This window comes from Danio rerio, chromosome 3, assembly GCF_049306965.1.
Source record: "Danio rerio strain Tuebingen ecotype United States chromosome 3, GRCz12tu, whole genome shotgun sequence".
Lineage (NCBI taxonomy): Eukaryota > Metazoa > Chordata > Actinopteri > Cypriniformes > Danionidae > Danio > Danio rerio.
Window position 1 is genome coordinate 34470981 of NC_133178.1, and position 25983 is coordinate 34496963.

Genomic DNA, 25983 nt, shown 5'->3' on the forward strand with positions numbered 1-25983 from the left:
TGATTGGACAGAAGTCTGTGTGACTGTTTGCCTAGCAACAGGGCTCAATCAGTCACCATGTAACCATGCTCTTTCATTTCAGCGGAAACTAATTACAAGCAGCATCGTAGGACCCCTTCAACCTCCAGCACTCTGACCTACTCCACTCGTGACGACGACGATGGCATGGTAATCATCACATCCCTTTTCAAAGCAGCCAATCACATTTACATATTGAGGGGTGGAAATCAAAAACCTTGCAATTTTGTCATTGACATACATCATGGCCAGCAGATAGTTTGATGAAGGATTTTGGTGATTTATACGTTTGTCGTATTTATTGCATGGAATGTTCATAAGTGACTGTGTATACTTTTGAACTATTGCTTATAATTCTTTATAGTAGGGCTGCACAATATATCATTTTAGCATCAATATCGCAATGTACGAATCTGCAATAGTCACATCACAGGATTTCAGGCAATTTCTAATCAATTTAAACCATTTGGACACAAGTATATAAAAATGCCACTTTAACAAAGACTAATTGTGTTTAATTATGTTTACGATGATAACTATATTGTGTAATTTTACATTTGATTATTGAATTTCTTTATGTCAATACTGTTAGACTCCACCAAAAAGCATAAAGCGATGTTTATTTCTTTTTTTTTTTTTGGTTCTATTTTTTCATCTGTGTTGTAATTTATTTTCATTTGCATATATTTTGTTATAATTTTGTGCATTTTACTTAGATGCACTCCTCCAAAAATCATCCTAATCAATTTAAAATGAAGGGCGTACTACTCGCACGTGCTACAGTTGCGTTGAACCATGCCGAGTTGCGACGATTTCCCCTCTCCCCCCCATGGCCTGCACTCGCACTGCATTTTTAAAAATTATAATGTTTATTTGTTCATTTATTTATTTGTTTTTTATTAACATCAAAAACTCAAAAACTGCCTTCCTAAATGGAGCACGCTTACGTCATCAATTATGCAAAATTTCAGTTTAACAGAAGAGAAGCACTCTTGCTCAGCTCAGTGGAGATTGCTTTAATTAACGTTATTATCATTTTTTATTATTTTTAGTCATTTGGGATGCAGTGACATGCAGTCAAATATTTTGCCAAACAAATCCACACGCTCATGAATGATCATAATAGTCATTGTGCTGGGCGATTTAGGAGGTTTGTTTAAGGTACAGCTGTCATGCAGCGAGGGGTTTGCATCTTTAATAAGCTATATCATTTTGCGTTTGTTGAAAAGTAAGAATAATTATTAAATCCATATAAAACAGTCCCTTAAATGTGACGTCGCGTATTCATTTTCCAGCTCAGGCTCACTTTTTTTTAAGTGTACTGCGCCAAAGCCCAACCTAACCGTGCTTTGACACACCTCTTGCAATTAGATTCGGAGCACTCACACTTGTCAAATGAACTGGGAAACATGTCCAGGCACAGTTCAAATAGCCTAGAGTGAGTGCACCATAAGAATACTTTCAAATCACAATGTATATCACAGGAAAACTAAATATTGCAATGTCAGTTTTTTTTCCAATTATCATGCAGCCATACTTTATAGCCACAGCTCCAATATTCAAATAGATATAGACCAGGGTGTTAAACTGATCTTAGGTTTATGGACAGATTGACAAATGCCTTCTTGTAGAGGCCGAATTATCATTCAATTAACATTAATTTGTTATTTTACATTAATAATAACCACTGTTACTGTTATAGAATGCCATACTATACTTAACTGGGGTTGGTTAAGACCTGTTCTGGAAGAATAAATGCTTTAATAAGACTTGATGGGTAATTTACTGACTTATTCAATATTGAGTCAATATTCAATATTCAGTCAAACTGATTGTTCAAAATGACTGATTTTTTTTTTGTAGAATGAAGCAAGAGTGTTTTTATGAATAAATCATTAGGACTGTCAGAATAATCGATATAGCGACTTGTCATGCAATCTCAACTAAACTTGTAATCAGCTCAATCTTTTTTGCCGTTGAAATATATATTTACAAATTCACAAATAACATTAAAGCCATTTTACCATGACATTTATGTTGTACCTTACCGGTGTCAAGTTTATAACTGGATATTTAACTAATTGGACATTTAATAATATTTAAAATGGGACATTTACCTTTTTGACATCAAATTCTAGAATCTAAATAACCTTAAGAATGATAAGTATTTTGAAGTTTTTATGACTATTTGCATTATTATGCTGTTGTATAGCCATTATGCAGTGTGGCATGAAATGATCTCTAAAAGACTATAATATCGCTTATCTCAACAGTTTCTGTGACAATATATTGCACAGCATAAATTCCTTATTGTAGCAGGATTGTTGAATCACTGACTCACTTGATTTGTTCAGCAACAGGTTAATTTAGGAACTAAACACTGGTGTTTCTCTGAGATTCCCTTCTGGCTATGCACAGCTTTTGTAAATCAGATGTTGTCAATCTTATTTAATATTTTATTGTAAGTGAGTCAGAAAACTTTAAAGTGCGTTACTCCTGTCAGTCACTTTCTATGTTCAGGTAGGCCTCTATTTGAAAAGAGAGTAGTTGATGTAGTTGTTTACTAAATTGTCAAAGCTATTAATTTAAGCTGTTAATTTAATACTTGTGTTTCCTGTTTTCAGTGCTGTTAAAAGTATCTGTGTAAGGCAGGGTTTTCAAAAGAGGTAGGGGGCATGCCTTATTCAGAGTTGAATTCACACTGCATGATTATAGTCCCAATACTTTTACTCAGTGATAGGTTTTGTGAAATCGCTGTTGAAGTTTCGAAGTGCCAGTCACACAGTGTGAATTATCAAAGATGCATTGACAGAATCGCTGATATGTTATAGATGTATTTGGCATGCTAAATAAGTGGACCTGTCGGTGACCACACAATCAGGAAACATTGCTTCAACTGAGAGAAAAGCTTCTTCTTAATCCCTTTGGACCTAATACATGGAGGAAGGTTTGGCAGGAGCATCCATGTCTGTTTAATGCTTCGTCTGACTCGTATCACAACAGGGTATACTATTTCCAGTCTTGCAAAAGATTTCAGCTTTCAAGTGAGATTATTTCCTTATAACTTCTGTTTTACAGTTGGTACACCGGAAAGAGTTGTTGGGCAATTCATAATGTAGTAAAATCATGCAATATGCTGAAAGCTACCCCAAGTAGTCATGCAGTGTGAAAAGAAACGTGATATGACAACATCATGCAGTGTGAACTCGCATACGCTGGCTTTTTGTATTGCTCAGGGAGATTAAATTGCTCATACTTGTAACATGATTATTCCCAGACCTTTCTGTGAGGTGCCAAATAATGAAAATCTGGATATACTTAACAGAATAATAACAGTTCAGTACATAGAAATGACATACTTTCAGCCTCAAACACCAATGCTTCCTTGTTCTCAGGTAACTCCCATGAGTGGGAAAAAATGCCAATCAGGGCAAAAAATAGACTGTTATGTTGCAATCTGAATTAATATGCATGCCCTGGGCTTTAAACACTTACAGTTATAGTGTATGTCCACACATGACCGCTATTTAAAAATGTATAAAACATAGCTGAAGGCAAAATTGTTAGCTATCCCGTGAATTTTTTTTCTTTTAAAAAGTTTTTCTCAAGTGATGTTTAACCGAGGAGGGAAATTTTCACAGTATTTTCTAGAATATAAAAAAAAAAAATTCTAGAATTAGTTTCAGTTTGGCTGGAATAAAAAATAGAATGGAATATGGCTGGAATATAAAAACAGTTTTTAAGTTGGTTTAAAAATATAAGTCAATATTAGAATTCAAATTATTATTTGTCCACAGAATGAACTACTGTTGTCCAAGGACTTGCCTAATTAACCGAATGTGCCTAGTTAACCTAATTAATTTAGTTAAGCCTTTTAATTGCACTTTAAGCTCAATACTTGTATCTTGCAAAATAACTAGAAAAAATATTATGTTCTGCCAGCATGGCAAATACAAAAGAAAGTAGTTATTAGTTATACAGGAGGGTTAATCATTTTGACTTATACCTGGGGTCACCCATGTATATTTACTGACACTTAATTTATCTTTTTGTTTTTTTACTATTATTGTCGTTCTTTTACACTTTTTTGTATCCACCCAATATAAACAAACATTCACAAACAATTAAGTTGTGGAATTTTCTCTCCTTTACCCGTTTCATACTACTCATTCTGTGTGCGCAAGACAGACAATCTGCAGACCCACAGAGACCTGCACCTTTTTGCGCCTGGCCGGGGTTTTTAAATCTACTAAAATGTCCATGATTTGGTATTGCTTTCGTTTTCTTAGCTGTTGTTAATTTTATGCGCACAGCTGCGTAAGCGACATTAAATAATTAATTCTTTAATCTAAACGACTCAGAAAAACTTTACTGAATACTAAATTGGCTGCGGAATATTTGTACATCATTAGAAATGGGAAATCAACTCATTTGTCTTATTTAAATAATCTACACCTTTTATTCTTGTAATTATTATAATTTTTAGAGATCTTGACTGTTTTTATTCCTTCTGTCATTTATTTATCATTTGCTGATTATTTTATTAATTTTATGATGTCAATTTACATGTTTTATACATCTAAAATAATTGAGAATACTTTACAATATGTAATATCAACCTGAATAAGAGATAGAAGCAGATTTTACCTGTCAGTGGGTGCACATGGCTTCTGAATAGCATAAAAGAGAAAAAGTGGACTTTTTCAAATTTCTTTTTTTTTTAATTTTTTTTTTACATTAACCCATTGAAAAGAAAAGGTCTATATCAGATAATAATAAAAATAGTGTTCAAAACCAAATTATGTTTTGTTTGTCGCATATAGTTAACTATTTATGTGCTGTGGGTAAAAGGTGTTTTTAATTCGGTTACCACCACAAGTATATTTCAAACCTGTGGGAAGCACTGCATTAAATATATTTAAAATATTACAAATAGTACAAATAAACAGTCTCTCTCCCTACAGCCACCCATCAGTACCCCTCGCCGCTCAGACTCTGCCATCTCCGTTCGTTCGCTGCATTCTGAATCCAACATGTCACTACGCTCCACCTTCTCCTTGCACGAGGAAGAGGAAGACACGGTGAGTGTCAGCAATCTTCTGTTTCCTCTTCACATGTTGATGCAGCACCGTGACGCAAATGCTGACAGACATACACCTGTCCTCAGCAGGAGATTTGACTCCCTGTGTCTCTCGCTTTCCCTCTCTTTTCCTACCCAGGAGCCGCAGGTGTTTGCGGAGCAGCCCTCAGTAAAGCTTTGTTGCCAGCTGTGCTGCAGTGTGTTCAAGGACCCGGTCATCACCACCTGTGGAGTGAGTCAGCCATTTTTCCCCTCACCTCTCTCCCTTAGGATAGGGCTGTCTGTCATGATCTGGTTCCAGGTCATGTATTGATTTCCTGTCAGCTTGGGCCGTGAACAGCACGCCTCATTGACCCGTTTCCTACTGCAACATCAGGCTGTTGAACAAGTGTTTGTTGAGAGATGGTTTGCACTTAAAATAGCTGACTGGATGAAAACGTACAATAACGCTCTTGTTGACTCTCACTGTGCTTGTTTCTCTTCCTCTGTCACTTCAGCACACATTCTGCAGGCGATGTGCCTTGACCTCAGGTAAGCATAGCATTTTTAATCCCAGCATTTTTCTTTCTTTCACCTTTCCCACAGTTTCTGCCAGAAGGGAGGAAGTGCAGACAGGGCTCAGCACAATTTAGTCAGATATTGGTTGAATTATCAGTCAGTTGACCAGTAACTGTGTGGACCTTAGATAGGTTAGAAATGATATTGTGTGTATATATAGATGTATAGTGTGTATATAAAAGCAGTAAAAACGGTTGTAAGGAATGGATATGCACATACTGTATAAAGCAACACAAAATTTCACAACTTAGGTTTAAAATCTTGAATGATCAGTTGTTATAGTAATGTATATTATGCAATATGTAATATATTGAGCAACTTAAAGAGCTGAGTAATTCATTCACAATAAGGTTTTATACATAATGATAATGTAAATACTACCATGAAGTAAGAATGAACAATAATTTGTGTTATTATTCTTAGCATTTTATTAATCCTCTGTTCATCTAATGCATTATTTAAATCTAAAGTTTTCCTTGTTAACATTAGTTAAGACTATTACTATTTTAAAGAATTATTGAATATAAAATCTAATGTAAATGTATTGTACTGATGTTGTCTTCCCTTTTTTTGGTCTTTTATGTGTTTATATGTACACAATGTTAAACACTGTTTATATTTATGATGTGTTGTTAGTCATGTTGTTTAATGAATGTATGTTTTTTGACTATTTAAATAAAAAAAAGGAAAAAACTAATGTAAATTTCATATATATATATATATATATATATATATATATATATATATATATATATATATATATATATATATATATATATATATATATATATATATATATATAAAATAGGTAGGGATGTAACGGTATCAGAATTTCACGCTACGGTAATACCTCGGTATGAATGGCAGGGTACAGTATTTATTGAATCATTTACAGGAAAAACAAAACTAATGAAAATACTCCAAAAAAGTGCCAAAAGTGTCAATGACATACAAATTAGCCATCTACCTGTAAGCTTTGAAACAGGAACTTCAATTTTTCAATTTTAATAACAAAAAAATATTAAACCATGTAAATAAAATCAAGTTTTAATTTAGTTTTGTTGAAAACTCATCACATTCAACATTTAATCACTCACTCACTTTCTTTAGATAGAGATGGGTTTTAAGGAAAATTATCATATAAATATAATCTGGTAAAAGCTGGTATCTCTGGGCTTTTACAATGTCCCCTGCAACAGAAAAAAACCTTCTCATTTGGGACTGAGGTTTCTGGGACAGAGATATGACTTGGCCCAGGTTGACAGCAGTGGGTAACGTTGTGCATTGTCTTTCCCCCACTTGAGAGGACAAGCCATGAGTGAGATAGAGGTCTCTTTGCGGTACAAGTCAATGTCTGCATCAATCTGAACAGTGTGCTGTGTTTCTGCAGTCCCCATGACTGTTTTTAGTTTTATTCCCCAACTTGTATTTCACCACAGTCTGGCAGTGCCTGCATACCGAGAGAGAAACCGAAATGCTTCCACACATCCGATTTAAAACCCGCTTTAGGTTCGATCATTTCCAGCTCTTTTTCATCCCCGCTACTAGCAGCACACTCCATTTCCGCATTACTGGATCTGTAGCGACAACAGACCGCAAAGGATGATGGCCATGCCTGGGCTGATGGGAATTGTAGTTTCCGCTACCTCCTGTTCGCTTCATTCGCCTGAGCAAATTTTCTCAGAAGACCTATAGTTTTATCGAGTCATGCAACTACGGTAATATCGAAAAAAATTGCTATTGCGGTATGATGATATTTACAATACCGTTACATCCCTAATAATAGTTAATCCAACATTTATAACAATTGCAGAGATATCGCCTTTCGCGTCATTCAAATCACGTGCATCTAAGCATTTTGGCTTCCCTACAAAATACAATGATGACGGAAAAGTTAGTTGTGGGACTAACCTAATTGCATACTTAGGTTAATAATTAAAGGTGTTTGTTTGTTTGTTTAGCTTGCATGAATGCATTCAGTGTAAAGCTACACATAAATATTAAAAGATCAAGGTCTCAATTCAAACCCACACAACATGAATGAAAACTAATAATGATTTGCATATGCTTTTCAATCCCTCGAAAGCGCTGCATTCAAATCTGCATTTGATCAAGAGAGATTCAGTTTTTACACTTTAGTTACAAACAATTAAATCACTCAAGTCCTGGAATAACAGTTTACAGCTCAGATATGAACACTGTTTATGGTAAAGATTAAAATCCCTGCTTAATAGAACTTGACGCTGGAGAATGTTGTAGCACTTACATTGTGTATCCAATGGGTGGCGACAAAAAAAACATCAATATTATGTAATTCAATAGGTTTTCAACAATGCTCCACCCATAATGAAACATAAATTTTTATGTGTGAATTGTTGAATCATTTATTGAAAATAAACATGATCTGTTGTACAAGATGTTGAATTTCTATATTTATTAATATCAGCAACAGTAGCAACGGTCATTTTTCGTATTGAATATATATATATTTTTTTCCAGCTGGTTCTTTCTTTATTTTTATTTTTATTAAAATGACAGGTTTTAAGTTATGTTTGCTAAAACCAATAGTTTTTTCCATAATATTTCTATATAAATTAATGCATGGAAAACAATTGACATTTGTCATCTCCTTTTTTTGCTGATCTGAAAAATGGTCCAATCAGTGACTCAAAAACCATTGTATGATACGAACCAAAAGATCTGAGATCAGTTACACCACTAATATATATTTATATACATATATGTGTGTGTGTGAATTATTATGTATATTTATCTTTTTTTTTATTTAACAATGCTTGTAATGATTTCAAGCTACAACAAAAAAACATGAATAAGAAGATAGGATCTGAATATGTTCAGACACACATTTGACTATTTGTGGTTTCAAAAAGTGCTGTCACTGACAGGAGTGGCTAATTGCAGGTTTCTATCTCTGTTCCTCTTTCATTTCCTGTCCATTCTGAATGCTTCTTTTCATGCTGTTAGTTTGAGTCATGTTATCAATATAACATTAGTCTTTCCTTTATTTTCTCCCCAATATCCTATGCTTCTACAGAGAAATGCCCGGTGGACAATTCGAAGCTCACAGTGGTAGTGAATAACATAGCTGTGGCTGAGCAAATCGGAGAGCTTTTCATCCACTGCAAGTACGGCTGTCGTCCAGCTGCCTCGGGCAAGTCTGGTGCCTATGAGGTTGACCCACTTGGCTGTCCTTTTACCATCAAGCTCAGCACCAGAAAGTGAGTACACAGGTTCACTGGCTTTTGCAATAGCGGCGTTTGATTGCAACATCCGCGTGAGTCAGTGAAAGGGAGTGTAATAACTCTGGAATGTGTTTGACAGAGATCATGAAGTAAGCTGTGACTACAGACCCGTTCGCTGTCCCAACAACCCCAACTGCCCTCCATTGCTCACTATGAACTTAGAGGCCCATCTGAAAGAATGTGAACACATCAAGTGCCCTCATTCTAAATATGGGTATGCATATTTAGAAAAGCTCCTATTGATTGCTACCATACATATGAAACCAAATACAAAATATAAAGCAACCTCAAATTCACCTACGCTGGATTTTTCTTCCAGTTGCACCTTCATCGGGAATCAGGACACATACGAGACTCACCTGGAGGTTTGTAAGTTTGAGGGACTAAAGGAGTTTCTCCAGCAGACGGATGACAGATTCCATGAGATGCAGGTGACACTGGCGCAGAAGGACCAGGACATTTCGTTCCTGCGCTCAATGCTTGGTAAACTCTCAGAGAAGCTGGACCAGCTGGAGAAAAACTTGGAACTCAAGTTCGGTGAGGACATGGAGCTAACTCTTAGCCGCTTGTTGTTTGTAAGCCAAAATGTGCATTAGTGTTCAATTTGCTGGTCTTTTTTGTGCTAATGTGGCAGATGTGCTGGATGAGAATCAGAGCAAGCTCAGTGAAGATCTGATGGAGTTCAGGCGAGATGCTTCCATGCTAAACGTAGGTCTATTTTCGATCTGGGTTTTAGCAAAATAAGATGTACAGCTGCTTTGTATTAGCTTTCTAACACTTCTCTCCTTTTGCAGGATGAACTGTCTCACATCAATGCCAGGCTCAATATGGGCATACTGGGCTGTAAGTGTCCTCATTTTCTCCTTTTTATTCTCAGTTTCTGTGAATATGTTGAACAGGGTTCCCTCGGGCCATGGACTTTAAAAAAGGGCCATTTTAGTCAGGGAATTTTATGTTTGTTTTTTCCAAGTCAGGAAATAGCAGGGATTTTTTTGATTGTCTTGAAGTTTGCATCTTGTTTAGCAAAATTTTTTTTTTTTTTAATAATGTGTTTCTACCTTGTGTTAAGGTTAGGCTACTTTTCACTGTCATTTTAGTCCTCCCCCCTTGGCAGGCAACAAATGCAATCACCAGGCTGTAGCTGTTAAAATACTGTCAGTGGGTGTTTTTTTGTTTGTCTACTCAGTGCTGAACGCGTCCCTCTTGAATTTTGTGTAAAAAAAAAATCTGATTTTTGCAGCCTAAAATTGCTGATATTGCTTTGACTTTTCTCAATTTGCGGCAGTATTTACACCCTTTTTTGTGTTGTTTTGCTGTAAAAAGCTGTTCAAATTTGAACATTTTTATTTTTTACACCTTATTTTAACCTCATGAACCACTGTTGACAGCTTAAGGTATCACACAGCACATGAGCACTTTCCATGCATGAAAAGAGTGTTATTCAATAAAAAACAATGCAGATGGTGTGGAAATCTGCATAAATAAAAAAAAAAATAAAATTGCAGGCAGCTCTAAATTTTGCTTTATTTGCTTGATTTTGCCTTCAATTCAGCAATCGCAGAACAACACAATTCTGGAGGCACTACCAAGCATGACTGCGGCCTGTTTTTCTATTTATATGTGCTTTTTAGTCAGTGAAAGTCAGGGAATTTGACATTGGGTTTAGAGCAGGAACCCTAATCGTCTGACTCTTATGAATTGTTTTGCAGCCTACGACCCCCAGCAGATCTTCAAATGTAAGGGTACTTTTGTGGGCCATCAGGGTCCGGTGTGGTGCCTGTGTGTTTATTCGACAGGCGATCTACTTTTTAGTGGGTCATCAGACAAATCCATCAAGGTAATTTCACCTGCTGTCTTTGGTTGGTGTGTAACCTTCTTTTTACAGATAAATCATCTGTACATCTGTGCTCTACGCAGGTTTGGGACACGTGCACCACATACAAATGCCAGAAGACTCTCGAAGGCCATGATGGCATAGTGTTGGCATTGTGCATTCAGGGGTAAGCTTTTTAAATTAAGACTTTAGTGAGTTCCTTTGCGTTTGATTTGAGACACTTGCAGGTCCGAAAGAAGTATGGAAAATTAAATCAAAGCATTTCATTTTCGTTTCCATACTGTTATTTACAGTTTACTAAATTGAGAAACATTCTAATTATGGTTATTGTACAATTGGGCTGTTTGATAAATCAAAATCAAATCGCAACTTGAAACGTTACGATTAGTAAATCGCAAGAGGCTGCAATATGAAATATCTATGTATTTCTTTTCTCCCACCCAGAGCAAATGTGTGACTGCTGTTTGTGTGTGACAGTCTTACTAGCTAACTGAGTGAGCACACTTTTGTTTTGCCTAGTCAGAATTGTGCAACCGAACATCCACAAAAAAAAAACAACAGGAAAGCGTGAGCAAGTGGGATAATGGCGTCTGCTGCTTCAGAAGCATTAATAGACAAATTACAATCAAAAAAGATAAACAGCATTGGTAATATGGGAATATTTTGGTTTCTAAGTCACAGACACCGAACAAAAATAGGTCATTTTTAAAAGTTGTCGAAGAATTGTTGCCACGGCTTACAGATTATTGAGCTGAAGCTTGACTACAAAATTAAATGAAAATCACAATATCTGTCAAAAAATTGCAATTAAATATCTTGCCCAAATCGCGCAGACCTATTGCACAATAATATTCATAATAGCATAATATGGAGGAGCAGGCTGACAGTTTTGCCAAAAGATTACTTTGGATCTGCTGGAGGGACTAGTTGATCTAGCCTTTAAATGACAATCCGTATAGCTGAAAGTCTTTAACGAATGTTCATCGGGTGCATTCACAAAGTGCTTTTGCATTTTAACAATTTCATAGCTTTGTTTCTCTCCATTTCATTGCTATTTTATATTTACTGTTATCTTTAAAATTTCAAAGTGTTTTAGTGTTATAAATTAAAGTTGTGTATTCCCAATTCACGAAATGTATAAATTTGGCTTCCTGGGCTATAAATGAACATCTGCATGGCGGTCAATTAAGCAAAAACTTGTGTAGGTCAGAGGTTGTGTATTCTATGGCTGTGCAGGTCAGACCTACTTGGAATACGACATGTCTATTAGCAGTTTAGTTTTAAAAACGTTTATCAGATGTTAATTATGGACAAATATCCGTAGAAAAGTTTTTTTTTTATTTATTTATTTATTTATTTTTTACTGGGTCTGATTCATCAGTGCAGATTGTTAGTGAGAGATGTGTTTCATTCTTACATTGAAGCCTGAGTTCTACTGAAAAAGTCAAATCAGTGTATTATAGGTAATGGCCTAAATTAACAGTCATCAAGTTCAAAATAAACATTGAGGTTGACAAGTATAAGAAGTATATGAAATGTTAACAAGTGTTATGCACAATTTGGCCTTTAAGAAAAATGACTATTGTTCCGAACCAGCTTTACAAATTAAAATAATCATATAAATATGTAATCTGATGCACTGCACTGATTTTTATGTGGACATAACCATGTTTTACGAATGACACACAGTCACATCCATTTTGTGCATTTTAAAAAGCACCAAACAAAAAGCTGTATGCTTTTATTTTGAAAGCACTGAAAAAACAATTATGAAGTGTAGTTTTAGGCTCTGGTTACAGCTCTAATAAAAATATACAATATTTAAAAAGAATTTAACAAAGTAAAAACGGTTGCAAATGTCATGTTCATGTTGTCTTTAAATGGACAAGGGAACTTACAAATTCTTGCACATTTTTTTTTGTTTCTGCAGGAACAAGCTGTATAGTGGCTCAGCTGATTGTACAATCATTGTGAGTGTCCCTGAAGTGCATTTAAAAGAGGAATCAAACTACTGATTCGGACAGTAACTAATACACATTCACTTGCTCTTCCTCAGGTTTGGGATATCCAGACCCTTCAGAAAGTGAACACCATCCGGGCACACGATAACCCTGTGTGCACTCTAGTGTCCTCACACAACATGCTCTTCAGCGGCTCTCTCAAAGCCATTAAGGTCAGTATCGTCTGTTGTAGAGATGATGTGCGCGTCTGCAAACACATGCCCAATCAAGCAGCTAATGTCAAGCTTCATTCTGCCCCATTTGGTGATGTGCATGTTGGCTCTATAAACCTCTTTTGTGTGAAATTTGGCTGACAATTAATTGTCTAAGAAGTAATTGCAGTTACAGACAATAATTGTATATTTTGGAAATATGCTTTTCATATAACTAGCTAATTCAAGAATTTTTTATATATATATATATATATATATATATATATATATATATATATATATATATATATATATATATATATATATATATAAATTATTTATTTATATATATATGTGTGTGTATGTATGTATATATATGTAAGTATATATATATATATATATATATATATATATATATATATAAATTATTTATTTATATATATGTGTGTGTATGTATGTATATATATGTATGTGTGTATATATATATATATATATATATATATATATATATATATATATGTGTGTATATATATATATATATATATATGTGTGTGTGTGTATATGTATGTATATATATATATATATATATATATATATATATATATATATATATATATATATATATATATATATATACCTGTAGAAAAAAGTGAATTGTGCACAGTTGTTTGCCTTTTAAGTAGTTGAAGCATTTAAGTTACTCACTTTTGCCTTTTTAGAATAGTTTTCTACTGCCACATAGCGCTTATGAAATAAATGTTTTCAGTACATAATAACCGGTGGTGATCTATTAATAAACCAATACAGAATCGTTAACATCTGCATCGCAGTGCATCAAAGAAGCAATTAATTTTGACACCCATAATGATCAACCAGCATTCTTCGGAATAAATAAGTTCAACAGAAGAAACAGATGGTTAATTTTTGAGTGAACAGTCTCATTAACTTGTCAATGCAAATTTAACCTGCAAATGACCAATACGCTGCTCTATTCTGCTTAAGCTACCAAGGGTATGTATCCAACTTTCCATGGGGTGTCCATCAATGCAATGCACTCAACACCCTGCAAAGTGTTGTGAATTTGAAAGTAAAACTAAAATTGCATTAGCGTTCAGATCAATGTCTACATATTTTGGTTTATGTGCATTCTATAGGGATTGCAACAATTGCAGTTACCCGAAACAACCACTGATAGTTTAGATTATTAATATTAGATGATTCTTTAACAATCGCACAATGTTTTCCCTAAAATGCTGAAGAGGATTGGATCCGATCTCCAGCAGAGAACGGAGAAGCACAGAGTTTTAGCAGAATGAGATGCTCTTGGCTATGCGAGAGCGTCTGAAGAGCTCACGCTGTGCTTGTATCACCATGGTTATGTGTGGGAGGATTGAGGGAGTGGAGGCTCAACTGCAGAATGAGCTCATCTCTCAGGGAATTTCCAGATTACCAATTCACAGTGTGCTTGAACATCTCTCTCTGTCTCTGTAGGTGTGGGATATTGTTGGCACAGAGCTGAAGCTAAAGAAGGAGCTGACTGGTTTAAATCACTGGGTTCGAGCTTTGGTTGCTTCTCAGAATCATCTTTACAGTGGATCTTATCAAACCATAAAGGTTAGGAGTGTTAAACTTTGAACGGTTTGAATACAAAACAACCCTTTCAGTTGCTTCAGGATCTCCAAGATTTCATCATAAAGGACTGTATGCTGGTTATTGGGTAATTAGGTTGTTTTCACATACAGTCTTGAAAATGAGTTTACATATCCCTTATTTTTAAACGATCAAGTAAATTGAATTTTATGCCTGTAATAATTTATTTTCATTAATTCGTAAAAAATACAAACTCCAGAAAAAAAAAAAAAACGGGCAAAGCAGACTTTCTTTAAATAAACAAATCAATTAATCAATTAATCACGACTTAATAAAGGTCACTGCCGTTGTTAATGTGTATAAATTATTCAGGTTTTATTAGTTAAAGTGTGATTTTTATTTATATCATTTAATTAAACCTTTAAAATGAGAAATCTACTCGGGGTATCTGCAGCATCATAAATATACAAAATTTTATTTAGGCCTGAAAGTCTTAATTTTGTTGGAATATAAAAGAATAATTACCTTTAACTCATAAAATGAATACCTAAATAATTTTAAACAGGTCTTAATTGTCCATGTAAAGCTACCCAATCGGGCTAACACCCAGCAAATTTTTAACGTTCATCCGCAATAAAAGTTTTAACAAAAGATTATTTATTAATGTACTTTTTAATGTTGTTTAACTTTTTTGATCACTAGTCACAATTTGGTTGTTGGGAAAATATATTTTATATGAATAAATTTGACTTTGGCATGCTAAAATTACTTTATTTAGGTTTTGTGTTATGTCCCCTTCTCATTCATTTCACTTTTTGATTGTTGTGTATGACATTGCTCAATGAGCATCAGCAAATAGTTTTTGGTTTAATGATGTTGCATTGGAATTAGTTCTAATTTCAAATGATTTTTCAGAACTCAGCATTAAGGATTTACCTTCTCTGGTCACCCCAAAAATAAATAAACAAATACCTAACTATTCCTTAGCTACACATTTTAAATAATTTTAAAAAATTATTAAAACAAAATAAATAAACATCCACTTTTTATTTAACATAGCCTTTCTTTAAGAAAATATAATTTTAAAAATAACTATTGTCATGTATCTAAAACTATGCACAGTAGTTTGTCCAGGCTAAAGGTCCCAGACCACCAGTTAACTATACATAAATGAGAAGTTAATCTTCTAGTAAAGCAGTTATTGTAAAGGATGATAATTAAACCATGTATAAAAAAAAATAACTGTAAGCAAAAGAAAGCATACAAAAAACACTGTGTGCGATAATGAAAGGATGATCACATGCGCAAAGTAAACATTAGGCCCAATAATAATCTGTTCAAAGTTTGGTAAAATAAGGAAATCGGCAACTGCTGCTGCTTTTTAAACATTTTAAAAAAGAACCTGAAGCTCTTAAAAACAGCAGGACAGTGATTTATTTATTTTTGTCGAGTCTATTTCAAAGAGAACCAATTGCACAAGTTGCATTTGCAGGCACTTTTACTGCACACAAGGAAAAAGGAGCGCGCACTCTTGTTAAACTCTTGTGCACATCACACTAGCCATGCACGCGTTACTAAAGCCCTCTTCAGTAAGTGAAGAAAGCCTGCGTCTCACTGTGCGTGTGATTATCCTCTTATTCGAAATTCACCTGCTTTCTTTTGCTCACGCAAACAGTTATTTTTCCAGTCGTTCTCGATAAACTACAATTTAAAATGATTTTTAACCAGCCAAAGTGGCTAGTGGGAATGGCTCTCTAACCTGCCACCGCTGAAATCTACACGCATTTGACAGGTTAGCGGGTGTTAATTTCAAGCCCATGTTATTTAAATCTTTTAACTGGGCCATTAGAAAAAAAACTTAGCATTTAGCCTTGTTTAGCTACTTATTGAACTGAACTGAAATTAACTAATTTAGAAAAAAACAAATATAAACAAACTCATTTTGTATATTTTATGCAAAATAAGATTTTGAAATCTTTTGGACAGGTTCTTTTGTGTAAATTGATAGTTGGTATAAAGGAATATATGCAGATATTTTTTGTATGTTAAATTTAGGTCAGCTTTTTTCATGAATCTAACTGGAACATTGGAGTTCCAGACTTGAAGATACTTTAGATTTTTATTTTAGTTTTCAGTCTAACTAGTAAAGAAGAGAGCAGCTCTCTGAGTTGTTTGTAAAATGTGACAAGATGGATAAACCCAAGCTGCTCGCTGTCTCAAGTTGTCTAATTAAGTCTCCAGAGACTGCAAACAGAAAACAGACTCGCAGAGGGAGAAAGACAGAACACCGTTCTACCATCGCTATCAAGAGCAACAGAGACCAACTGTTACTCGTCCGTCTTGATTCCCAAATTACATTTCTTATTTGCTGTTTTCGTAGGGAAAAGAAAGCAGGTAAACATTTGATTTAAACAAAAATCCAGGTCTAGGTAGTGTAGGTTAGATGATGGCTGGGCAACATGATATTCATACTTGTTCCAAAGCACAATGATAACAAAATTGTTGTTGCCATCCCACAGCCTTTTCCTTCATTTGTTTTCCCCCTCTATAATAAGCCATCTAATGTTTATTCATTCAAGTGTTTGTAAATAATCAGCATTTAATGACTTTGCTCTCTTAACACATTACTATTAGGTGGAAATGTGCATCCTATCTAGTGAGCGTGAAATATATATATATATATATATATATATATATATATATATATATATATATATATATATATATATATATATATATATATATATTTACACTTTTTTTCTTTTTTTACCCCCTCAGATCTGGGACATCCGTTCTTTGGAGTGTGTCCATGTGCTCCAGACCTCTGGAGGCAGTGTGTACTCCATTGCAGTCACCAACCACCATATAGTTTGTGGCACCTATGAAAACCTCATTCATGTTAGTACTATTCTTGTCTGTTCCTGCATATGAAGGTGTAATGGTCGTGGAAAATCCTGGAAATGTTCTGATCTGTTTTTTAAAATTGTATTTTCTCTATGAACTAGGTTTGGGACATTGAGTCCAAGGAGCAGGTTAGGACACTGACAGGCCATGTGGGCACAGTGTATGCCCTTGCTGTCATCTCCACACCCGATCAGACCAAAGTGTTCAGTGCCTCCTATGACCGCTCTCTTAGGGTACGTTCACTCAAGTCTTTGGCTTTGAGATGTGAAATAAAGGCGATTTGTGTTGCATTGATTGTTTTTCCCTGTGCAGGTGTGGAGTATGGACAACATGATCTGCACTCAGACTCTGCTGCGGCACCAGGGCAGTGTCACAGCCCTCGCTGTGTCCAGGGGAAGACTGTTCTCCGGAGCAGTAGACAGCACAGTAAAGGTCAGAGACTTACCTTCAGTTTGGGGTCCAGTTTTCTGCTTTCAAAAGGTTGCAATTGATCGATCACAAGACACTAAATTCAGATGTAAAGAGGGTCTGAACTTGTCAAATTTTGATCTCTTCGAGAGACAGTCAAAAACACATTTGACTAGATTGCTTTTGAGAACAAATGTGTTCAAACACCCACAAAAAGCCCTGCTTAGCTGACTGACTGTAGTCTTTGAACATTACTGGTCATGCTTTTAAAATGCACTAGTTTAGGTGAGATTTAACCCTTACGTGCTGTTGGGGATGTTTTCATCCATTCTGGGGTGATTATGAGTCTTAATTTGGCCAAAAAAAATTTTTTGTTTCAACTAGCAGAATGATTTTTGTTGACAAATCTTATTTTTAGAAAGCACTTTGAAAAAACCTCAACAATACACACTGTTTAAACTTACTACCCTTTTGTTGTGTTTGGGATGAAAACATCCATTAAATTTAACTGCTGTAAAAATGTGTCAAATATTTATTTCATATTTCTTTGCAAAAATCTGTTAATAAACCTCAGTCCTGATCAAAAATACAAAGTTACTTTGAAAATTACAGGATTATAACTCCTTAATTTCCAAATTCACAAATAATGTCACTGATTTGTTTAAAATAAAATCACACAAAATTACGTTTTTGTTTTTTTAACCTTTTATTAAAGTCTTGACCATGTGAAACATCATTGCCTTTGATGTATTGTTTTTGATTGATTTTCATTTGCTTTCTCACTAATTTACTGTTGGCTGTTTTTGCCCCTTCCATTATAACCACATTTGTTGATGACATACAATCATGCATTTTTGATTGTTGGTGGTTTTCCATGTTGGAAAGAGGTAAATTTTGTAATTTTTTACTGTTGATCATCAGTCGGCACCATTAACCATTTCGAGAATCCTGTGCAAAGAAAAAGCTTAGTTTCTGTGAGAGTGACTTTTGTGCACATACTTTGATGTCTCTGAGAAAGTCAAAATATGCATCTCATCTCTCAGAACTACATGGAGTACACAAAAAAAAGACCATCAAATGTGGTTATAATGGAAGTCAATGGGGCAAAAACAGCCTCCAAATGTAAATTTGGGAGAAAAAATGAACATCTAACTTCAAGTCTTGCATCAAAGCAAAGATTAGTTGTTACTGTAATTGTGCCCAAGACTGTGATAAAAGGTAAAACAAAATCCAGTCCATAATTACTTTTTATATTGAAAATACGTCATGGTGTGTGTGTTTTTTTTTTCTTTAGCAGATCTTTGACATAATTTGTGAACTTGGCAAATAAAGAGTTAAAATCCTGTAATTTTTAAAAACTTTGTTGTTTTGATCAGGACTGAGTTTAATTAACAGATTTATGCAAAACTAAAAGTAAAAAAAAATGCATCTGATGCATTTTTAAAGCAGTTTAATTTAGTGGATGTTTTCATCCTGAACAAAACAAAAGGGTAGTACATTTGAGCAGAGCATAAGGGTTCTACTGTAGTGATATTATAATTTTGGATCAAAAGCAAAAAAAAAAAAAACGCAATAAGAACAATGTTCCCTGTCCGGTGCTGATTCTTACACAAACACACATTGTTTGCCAAAGTTTTGTGATTATCAGAGCTAAGAAAGCTGCTTCTTTGTGTGTTGTTTACCATGTTCTGCTTTCACGTGTATGTGGTAAACTGTGTAGTTAGTTTTGTCTCTTTATTATTCAATCAAAAAATTTCATTTTAGGGAAAATTTATTATAAAAATCGTGCAAACACATATAGGATCATTTGACAAAACTGGGACTTCAATCAAAACTGACCAATAGAAAAAAAGGCCTTTCATGCCAGAGAGAAGATACCACCCACTGAGCTGCAGCCTTCAAACCTTTTCAACTCGCAAGCAAAGATTTTAGATCTGCATAAAAATTATTGAACAGAAAGCAAAATGATTGAATGCACAATGTGGTGGTAACTTCATAAAATGGCAATACTTTATTTTTGCAATGCAAATTTTATTTTTTTATAAATAACACTTTTTTTGGGGGGATTAAATGTATTTTATTTTATTTTTTTGAAAAATTTTATAACAATGTACCTAATTTTGATCTTAATTAACATCTTTGTTTGAATAATAAAGCCATACAATTAACTCCAACATACATGGGTATGCATGTATGCCAACTTTTCAACTCACAACCACAGATTCTAGAAGTGCAATAAATGACAGCCGAACAGAGAGCAAAATGACTGTGCAATGAAAATTGTGGTAACTGCATAAGTTTATTTTTTGCAATTCAAAACATTTTATTTCATTGACATCATTTCTATTTATAATCTTTTTTTTATTTACTATTTGCTTTTTCCCTCAAACTAAATATTTTCGATTGAATAACAAAGCAACAAAACTAACTCCATGGTAAACGGTGTATATATGACCATTGAAGCTGCATTTATATGATTAAAACACTTTAAATTTAGTGTTGGGACCTTCTCGGTTTCTCCAAATTTGCTGGATTTATTAGGTATGGGTTTAAATAAAAGGTGTTAACATACCTCCATTTCCAACTCCAAATTTCAATAATATTTTTTTCAAGAAAATTACAATTTAGTCAGAAAAATTTATATTTTCATTTGGGTATGAAAATCAGGGTCATTCCACCAAATATTAGTTTCATTCACCTTTTTTATTTTATGCGCTAATTTTTTTTTTCTGTTTTATTTGTAAAACATGTCATTCAATTCATCTTTATTTCTATATAACTTATAGATATTACATATGTATTACAGATTATGTCAAAGCAGCATAACATAGATAAAGTTCAAGTTAATAAAACTACTTCAGTTCAGTGTAATGCAAATATATCTGCTAGTAGTTCTTTTAGTAAAGTAGTTCAATCAATAGTTTACTGAATTAAGAAAAGGTAAAAACTAAATTTCAAGAAACGTAGAATGTACAAATAGTTTCTTATTTCCCCCATTGCTCTACATGAGAATTTGTCATTACGTCTAGTCATTTGTGAAACCAACATGTTGCAATTGGCTCTGACTTGGCTAATTGATGATTTTGCTGAAAGTTTGACATTGCTTATTGTAAAGAGCAACCCTGCTTACCTCATTTTTTGAATTGTTTTCAGTTGGCATGAGATTTTTCATTGTATGCAAGCTCTAAAACAATGTGTTCTGTTTCCTCTCCTCAGGTGTGGACGTGCTAAACGTGACCGTTAATCACTATTAGTTGCGTCAACGGGTTGATTAATCTCACAAATCTCTCACAACTCAGAATCATGATGAATCTGTGTCTACGAGAAAGAATATTCAAACAAACATTACAGTACATTGGACAGGAAATATTCATGTTCTCTACTCTCTGGACTCGGACATCTGCCCTGTTCAGATTTGTAAAGTGTTAAAAACGTCTGGGCTTATGTGAAGAATGAAGGATTTGTTTGCTTTAACATGCCACAGGACGTCCTAACCTGCAGTCTCTATAAACTCCAGACAACACTGTATTTTATATACATAAGATTTATTTCCTAGAAAAGTATGATTTTAGATTTGGTAAGACTTGAACTCTACAAACGAATTCAGTTGAAGGTCATGTTTCCTGCAGACCTGGGAAACGTTGCTGTGATGACTATTGAACTTTGACCGTTTTGAGTCACAGTCTAACGACTGAGTGAGTGCCTAAACTTCAGCCTGGTTCCCAGGGAGATGCTTGGAGTTCCTATCGTCCCTGGGCTGAATGGAGACCTACACTAAACCAACTTGGGCCTGAAACAGCAGAGCATTGTTTTGGACAACACAGTGCCCTTGTTTTTAATCTTGGATTTGACAGTGCCAACTGAACTGCTCAGATATTTTCTAACCACCTGTTGACCGATGTGAAACCTTTGTAATGATCGTCTCATCCATCATGCTTTCGTGTAAATAATGCAACGTTTCCTTACCAAAGGCGCAACTGCTTCATGCTTGCCTCCATGTTTGCGATGGAAACCAGATTTTGCCCACGCAAAGCTAGTAAGACTTTTACAATGTTATCCGTGCTAGTTACTATCTTTTTGAACTAAATAACAATTATTCTTATTAGTTTGATGAGTGTAAAGCACTTAATTCGTCATCATTGAGCATCCCAGCTTAACTTTCCAGAAATAACGAGTGCTTGGGGTGGAAGGGAACACTGTTTAATGTGAGATTGATATTCTCTTTTAGCTTAAAGGCACAGTTAACCACAAATCATTTGTCATTTAATGACAAAAGTTCTGCCATTTATTTTACTTGCCTCAAATTTGTATGACTTGTTTTGTAAAGTAGAACATCAAAGACGTTATTTGGAGCTTCCATTTGTTTACCAGCAGTATTGAAAACCATATTTCAAAGTATCTTTCATATAGTGAAAGATATATTATTCTCTTTTTTTTTAATAACTTTATTTTCCACAGAGAAAATAAAGGCCAATTCACACGGCACCAACAGACGTAAACAAACACTTGTTGTTGTGTATGATGTAGCAGTTGTTTATTTGACAACATGTGATCTGACATTTTCACTCCCTTTGAAAAAGAACAAGCAAGAGGAGCGTTTCCAAAATATCAGCATGTGCAGAAGAGCACAGGTGTGCTGTTGAGTTTACACAAGTTTCATTTCAGACAAAATAGTCTTGTTTAGTCAGTCAAGCTGGTGCAGAGCTTTATTTAAAGAGTACTGATGCAAAAGCCTTTAACAGGGTTCATACGGTCATAGAAAACCTGGATAAGTCGGGGAATTTTGACATGGCATTTTCCAGGCCTGAAAAAGTCTTGGAAAAGTCATGGAAATTTGTTATATTATATTGAACTGTTCACACAGTCACAGGCCTTACAGCAGAGGTGTCCAAACTCGGTCCTGGAGGGGCAGTGTCCTGCAGATTTTAGCTTCAACTTGCCTCAGCACACCTGCAAAGATGTTTAGAAAGCCTAGTAAGAGCTTGATTAGCTAGCCCAGGTGTGTCTGATTGGGGTTGGAACTAAACTCTGCAGGACACCGGCCCTCCAGGACCAAGTTTGGACATGCCTGCCTCACTCAAAAGATAGAAATGTACTGACTACTTACTGACACTTCACTTGTTTCAATGGTATTGGACTTCTGTTTGTGTTTGATTTAAAAAAAGAATGTTTGAAACAAGCGAAGGGTGTAATTAAAGTAGTAAGTCATTTTTGGGTGAATGATCTCTTTAAAAATGCTTGTAAATGACAAACTTTTAATCCATTATAATTAAACTCTGTATAATGCCAACGTTGCCTATCCTACGATGTGACTATTGCGGATGCACACATTGCGATATCGATGCTGAAACGCTACTGAAAAAAGTGTTGCATGCAGAACTGTTGCAAACAATTCATTTGTGTTAAATTTAAACAAACAAATTAAGTTTAATAATGTTGAACTTGATTTGTTTGTTTAAATTCAGCCCAAATAAATTGTTTACAACCACTTAATGTAAAAAAATTGAGTAAATCCAAGGAATCATTGATTAATTTTTTCAGTGCCCTAACTTGAATATTGGTTGGTTGTCTTTACTTTTCTGTCCTTGGCCAAAAACATGCTCTCACATTGTTAGTGTTGTGTAACCATTATCAAAATCAAGTTTACAGAGATATAAAAACTAATTTATAAAAATGGATTGTTGCGTGTTTTAGAATAAGCTGTAATAAATTTGAACGTGCATTGTTTTTCTTATTATTTACCATATATATGTAGACATTAAATGAATCAATAGGTCATGAAAATTTACTTGAAAGTCCTGGATGGAATTTTAGTAGTAAAACTGTGTATGAACCCTGGTCTAAGTGCCATAAATCATTCTTCTAAAATGAGCTCATTTTGCTCAGCCTCGTATGTTTCTGTTCAGTCATTTTACTTTTATTGCGTAAACATAGGAGGCCGAGCAAAATGAGCTCAGAAGAACAATTTAGATGGCATTTAGAGGCTTCTGCATCTAAACTCTTAATTTAGAAATAATTTGACACATTTAGAGTCGATGATTCATTAATAAAAACAGTCATTCAGTCAAATCAGCAATTTTAAATGAAGGATAGCCATCATTTACTCACCCTTGACTTCTTGTTCAAAACCTATTTGAGTTTCGTTGCTTCAGTTGAACACAAAAGATATTTTGAAACATTCTGGTAGCTGACCCTCACTGACTTCTATAGTATTTTCTTTTTCTTACTATGGAAGTTGATGCCAGCAACCAAAATTCTTCAAAATATCTTATTTTTTGTTCAACAGAAGAAAGAAACTCATAAAGATTTAATACCACATGAGGGAGAATAAAATAAGTAATTTTAAATATGAACTATTCCTTCAATGGATCACTCACTGAGAATAAGATTTTCAGCAAAATGTTGTTTATTTACACATACGTTTTTAATTCCATTATACAGCACACCCTACTTTAGATTTTATTCAATCTGTGTGTTGTCTTATTATGGTCATCTGTTGAAGCTTGTTTCCTTCACTTGAAAATTGGTCTGCTGTATCATAAATATATGAGGAAAACGTAATCAATTGATTGGCCTCAAGTCATACAAGTTTGGAACAACATGCACAATTTGGCAGAACTTTAATTTCTGGCTGAATTATCTCTTTAATGTGAAGCATACTAGATGAGTTAATGCTGATCCAAGACAAAAGGCATTAAAAACAGCTGCTACTTTGGATTTCACAGTGCCTTTTTGTGGCATGGAGCTATTCAATCCAGCTCCATATATAATCAAGACAATTCTGGACACTTAAAAAAACTTCAGATGCATTGTTCCCATATTTCCCCTCATGAAGCTTGTGAGAGGATGCAAGAATGCAACGCAAGCTGAAAAGTTAATTGTATAAGACAGATTTTATCGTACTGAGTATTTTATAAGTCGTCGCTAACCGACATAATGTGGCGTTGACTCCCTCTAGTGTCCTTAATGCATTTTCAGTTGTATCAAATAAATCTCTAAAAAGTGTCTTGGTATCAGTAGTTAGTTGTTTTGAGAAATGTGCAGTATTATACATGTCAAACATTAGAGTTTTAAAGTGATAGGTCACCCAAAACTTTAAACCATCTTTATTTACTCGCCTTCATGTGGTTCCAATCCTTTATGAGTTTCCTTTTTCTGTTACGCAAAGATATTTTGGGGAAAAGAAAAGTTTGAAACCTGTCCCCAATGACTTTCATACTCTATGGAAGTAAATGGTTACAGGTTTTCAACATTTTTCAGAATATCTTCCTTTGTGTTCAACAGAAAACACAACAAACTCCAACCGGTTCAGAACCAGTGAAGGATGATTGAGTGAGTTTCAGTTTTTGGGTGAACCATCCCTTTTAAGTGGTTTCCAGCTGATCTTGTTCAGTAACTGGACGGCTCTGAGCGTGTTTGTATATAATGTTTATTTAGAGCAGGTGGCTGTTGATGCAGTCACTGCAAGCACGCCACTGTTCCCAATGCCAGTCACAGCAGGTATCATACAAGTCAATGGCAGAACATCAACACAATATACAGCCTGCACACACTGAGCAGTGCAGATTCTTATTTTCTTTTTTTTAAACATCTCTGCAAATAGGATGGAATTGAAAACAGCTTTCATTATTATTATTATTAAATAACATCTTGCACCAACAATAGTTTTGACTTCAGTGTTTTCAGAATTTTTTTTCTGTCTGGTATTTAAAAAGACGAAAGCAAAAAAACAAGCAAACATGACGATCAGAAAATGACAGAATGAGAACTTCAAATCAAGTTTTAAAAAAAAGGATGAAGAGTCACAGTGACAAACATCCAGCTATATACACAAGAAGAGATGAATGGGCCGTCAACACCCAGTCCTTTGAAGCGATAGGCATGATAAAGCTTTAATAAAAGCCATTCCCATGCCAGACATCTGCGCTCTGTCCACAGAGCAGACCACAACAACAAAAAAAAGGGCTATAGTTCTGAACATCTGATGGACAAAGCAGAGACCGGCCACATATATCCTCTACACACTGAACGACTAAATGAAAAGAACTAAAGCAAGGCACATACATGTTTTAAAAAAGAAAAACATTGCATAATATACAACTTATTTCATTAAGTCCAAAAACTTACCACAAAAAAGCTACTTTAAAAAAAACTGGAGTTCTACAAAAAATGACCA

The 25983-nt window shown here is 34.6% G+C and overlaps 1 protein-coding gene across 4 annotated transcripts in view; it reads left to right on the plus strand.

Moving 5' to 3' along the window:
- Positions 1–24812, plus strand: part of traf7 (TNF receptor-associated factor 7) — a 29005-nt gene extending 4193 nt beyond the window's left edge. Inside the window, exons 4-22 of one of the 4 annotated variants that reach the window (XR_012400013.1) lie at positions 83–168; positions 4983–5099; positions 5238–5330; positions 5596–5629; positions 8712–8895; positions 8999–9133; positions 9239–9456; positions 9554–9627; positions 9714–9762; positions 10629–10756; positions 10837–10919; positions 12684–12723; positions 12810–12926; positions 14397–14519; positions 17274–17393; positions 17501–17632; positions 17712–17831; positions 21024–22704; positions 22858–24812. Coding sequence is in view for 2 of the 4 variants with exons in the window: in XM_009299553.3 (XP_009297828.1) it covers positions 83–168; positions 4983–5099; positions 5238–5330; positions 5596–5629; positions 8712–8895; positions 8999–9133; positions 9239–9456; positions 9554–9627; positions 9714–9762; positions 10629–10756; positions 10837–10919; positions 12684–12723; positions 12810–12926; positions 14397–14519; positions 17274–17393; positions 17501–17632; positions 17712–17831; positions 21024–21038 (1868 nt within the window). In the remaining 2 variants the exon portion in view is untranslated. 4 annotated transcript variants of the gene reach the window in all.
- The last annotated feature ends 1171 nt before the right edge of the window (positions 24813–25983 follow it).